This window comes from Eimeria acervulina, genomic scaffold (genome assembly GCF_000499425.1).
Source record: "Eimeria acervulina Houghton genomic scaffold, Eah_scaff1053, whole genome shotgun sequence".
In the NCBI taxonomy this organism is placed as follows: Eukaryota; Apicomplexa; class Conoidasida; order Eucoccidiorida; family Eimeriidae; genus Eimeria; species Eimeria acervulina.
The window spans coordinates 1-2,493 of NW_013550408.1; the positions used below are offsets into that span (position 1 = coordinate 1).

The following is a 2,493-nucleotide window of genomic DNA, read 5'->3' on the forward strand; positions in this document are numbered from 1 at the left end:
CTAAACCCTTAACCCTAAACCCTAAACCCTAAACCCTAAGCTGTTGGTGACTCAGGGTGTACAACGACTGGGCGCCTGTCTGTACACCGTATTCCCGTACATTCTGTAGCTTTGCTCGGGGGTTTAGGGTTTAGGGTTTGTCGACATATTGTTTAGGGTTTATTGTTAGGGTTTAGGGTTTAGGGTTTAGGGTTTAGGGTTTGGAAGATGTGCGACGTGACGTTCATCGCGCGGAGCTCAGACGGTTTGCTGCTGGCGGAGGCCTGGTCCCCCCACTTCAGCAGCAGCAGCAGCAGCAGCAACCTGCAGCAGCCGCAGGAGCAGCAGCAGCTGAAGCAGCAGGTAAAGCAAGTGCTGCAGCGGCTGCAGGGCGACTCTATCAACGGAGCTATTGAGGCTGGCAACCTCCGCTTCTAGTGAGCCTCTATGCATGCAGCACTTCTGCTGCTGCTGCTGCTGTGCTGCAGCAGCACTTGTGCTGCAGGACCATTTGTGCTGCAGCAGCTGCTGCATATATATATAATCTATATATATAATCTATATATATATATATATATGTTGAGGTGTCTGTGCAGCTACAAGTTACGTCGGGGGATAACATATTTAACAGTGTGCGCTGCATCATATCCGCGTCGTCTGGCCGTTTGTTTTCTCGACGATGTCTGCACCCTCTTTGAAGACGAATTAAGTGTCTCCTTTGGGTCGCGCGGGGCTGTCGACGCATTTTCAATGGTGGAGACAATCGAAGCTCCTTATCACTTTCTCAAGTTCGGTAAGTGCAATACTCACAAACACAAACAAATATATATCCTTGCATGCATGCATGCATCCTTGCATGCATGCATGCATGCATGCATGCATGCATGCATGCATCAGTAGTATATATACATATGCATGTATTTAGGGTGCATGCATTTAGGGTGCATGTATTTGGGGTGCATGCATGCATGCATTTAGGATTCTTCACACAAAAAAATAAACGTAAATAATCAACATCTAAATGCATGCATGCATGCATGCATGCATGTACGTTTTGAAATGCATGCATGCATGCATGTATGCATGCATGCGTGTATATATGCAGCAGAAGGTTGGGGTTGGGGGGGGAGGTGATTGTTTGTCTTGTATGTTAGTATGCATATGTATATATGTATCTGCATATATCTATGTTTCTATATATATATATATATAATGTATATATATGTATATATATACATATATATTATTTAAAAGCGTCTGTCTACATATATATATATATATCTTATTTATATATCTTATTTATATATCTTATTTATATATATCCCTCGCCTTTAGACAAAGACAGAGACTGAGAGATATAAGATTAATAATAAACAGAGACAAAGATAGAAGACACAGAAGAGACAAACAGAGACAGGTGCATGAAGGCATGAGAGAAAGCCTAACAGTTTAAATAGTAGTATAGATTGTTGTTGTTGTTTTTAGGATTTGTTTGTTTGTTTGTGTATATGTATATGCATGTATATTAATTTGCTGCTGCTTATAGAAAGAGTTATACAAAAAAAGAGACAGGAGTATGGTGACCCTGTCTCCTCTCGCTCTTTAGCGCGGTTAAATGAGTCTCTTGCTGAAGTATCGGACATAATGAAGCAAAACATAGAAGAAATATTGCAAAGAGGCGAAAACCTCTCAGGTAAGCAACCACCTTATCCCTTTTGCTGTCTCCTCGGCTTCTATTACTCAATATTTATCTCTTTCTTGTATTTGTTTGCTCGAACTCATCTCTGTTAACGTCCTGTGATTATACACCACTGAGCTACGAAGACATACATATATATATAATATATATAATATATAATATATATATACATATATAAATATGTATAATATATATGTATATATGCATGTATATATGTTGTGTATGTATAAATATACATACACAACATGTATATTTAGGTGGATATATATAAATGTATATCTGTAAATATGTACATATATATATGTAAATATAAATGCATATATATATATACATATATATATATATATATTTACATATATATATACATATATGTATATACATAATATATGTATATGCATGCAAAGTTTAGTTTTGTGTTAGCACAGCAAATAACTCCTCGCAACCCACATGCTGCCCGCAAGGTGCTTCTGCTGCTGCTGCAGTTGCTGCTGCAGCAGCAGCAACAGAAGCAGCAGCAACACCGCACACAGCGGCAGCGCCAGGAAGGGCAGCATCAGCAGCAGCAGCAGGAGCAGCAGCAGCAGCAGCAACGCAGGAGCAGCTGCAGCAGCATTGTTTTATTGTTTGTTTTTGTGTTTCTTCAGACGTGGGGAAGAAGGCAACGGACCTCAAATACGCCAGCGAGAAGGCAAGAGCTAAACCCTAAACCCTAAACCCTAAACCCTAGGTGTTACCTCTGGCTGCTCTCCTACTGTCTCTGTGTGTCTCTATCGTTTATTTGTTTTGTTTAGTTGCAGTTTGTCTCCTTTTTAATT

The 2,493-nt window shown here is 40.0% G+C and overlaps 1 protein-coding gene across 1 annotated transcript; it reads left to right on the forward strand.

Moving 5' to 3' along the window:
• Window positions 1-207: 207 nt before the first annotated feature.
• On the forward strand, window positions 208-2,384 carry EAH_00054680 (vesicle trafficking protein, putative; the record flags this gene model as incomplete). Its single annotated transcript, XM_013397757.1, has 4 exons — window positions 208-416; window positions 576-772; window positions 1,526-1,672; window positions 2,323-2,384. 4 exons carry the CDS (start codon window positions 208-210, stop codon window positions 2,382-2,384), a joined length of 615 nt encoding a protein of 204 aa, XP_013253211.1.
• Window positions 2,385-2,493: the final 109 nt, after the last annotated feature.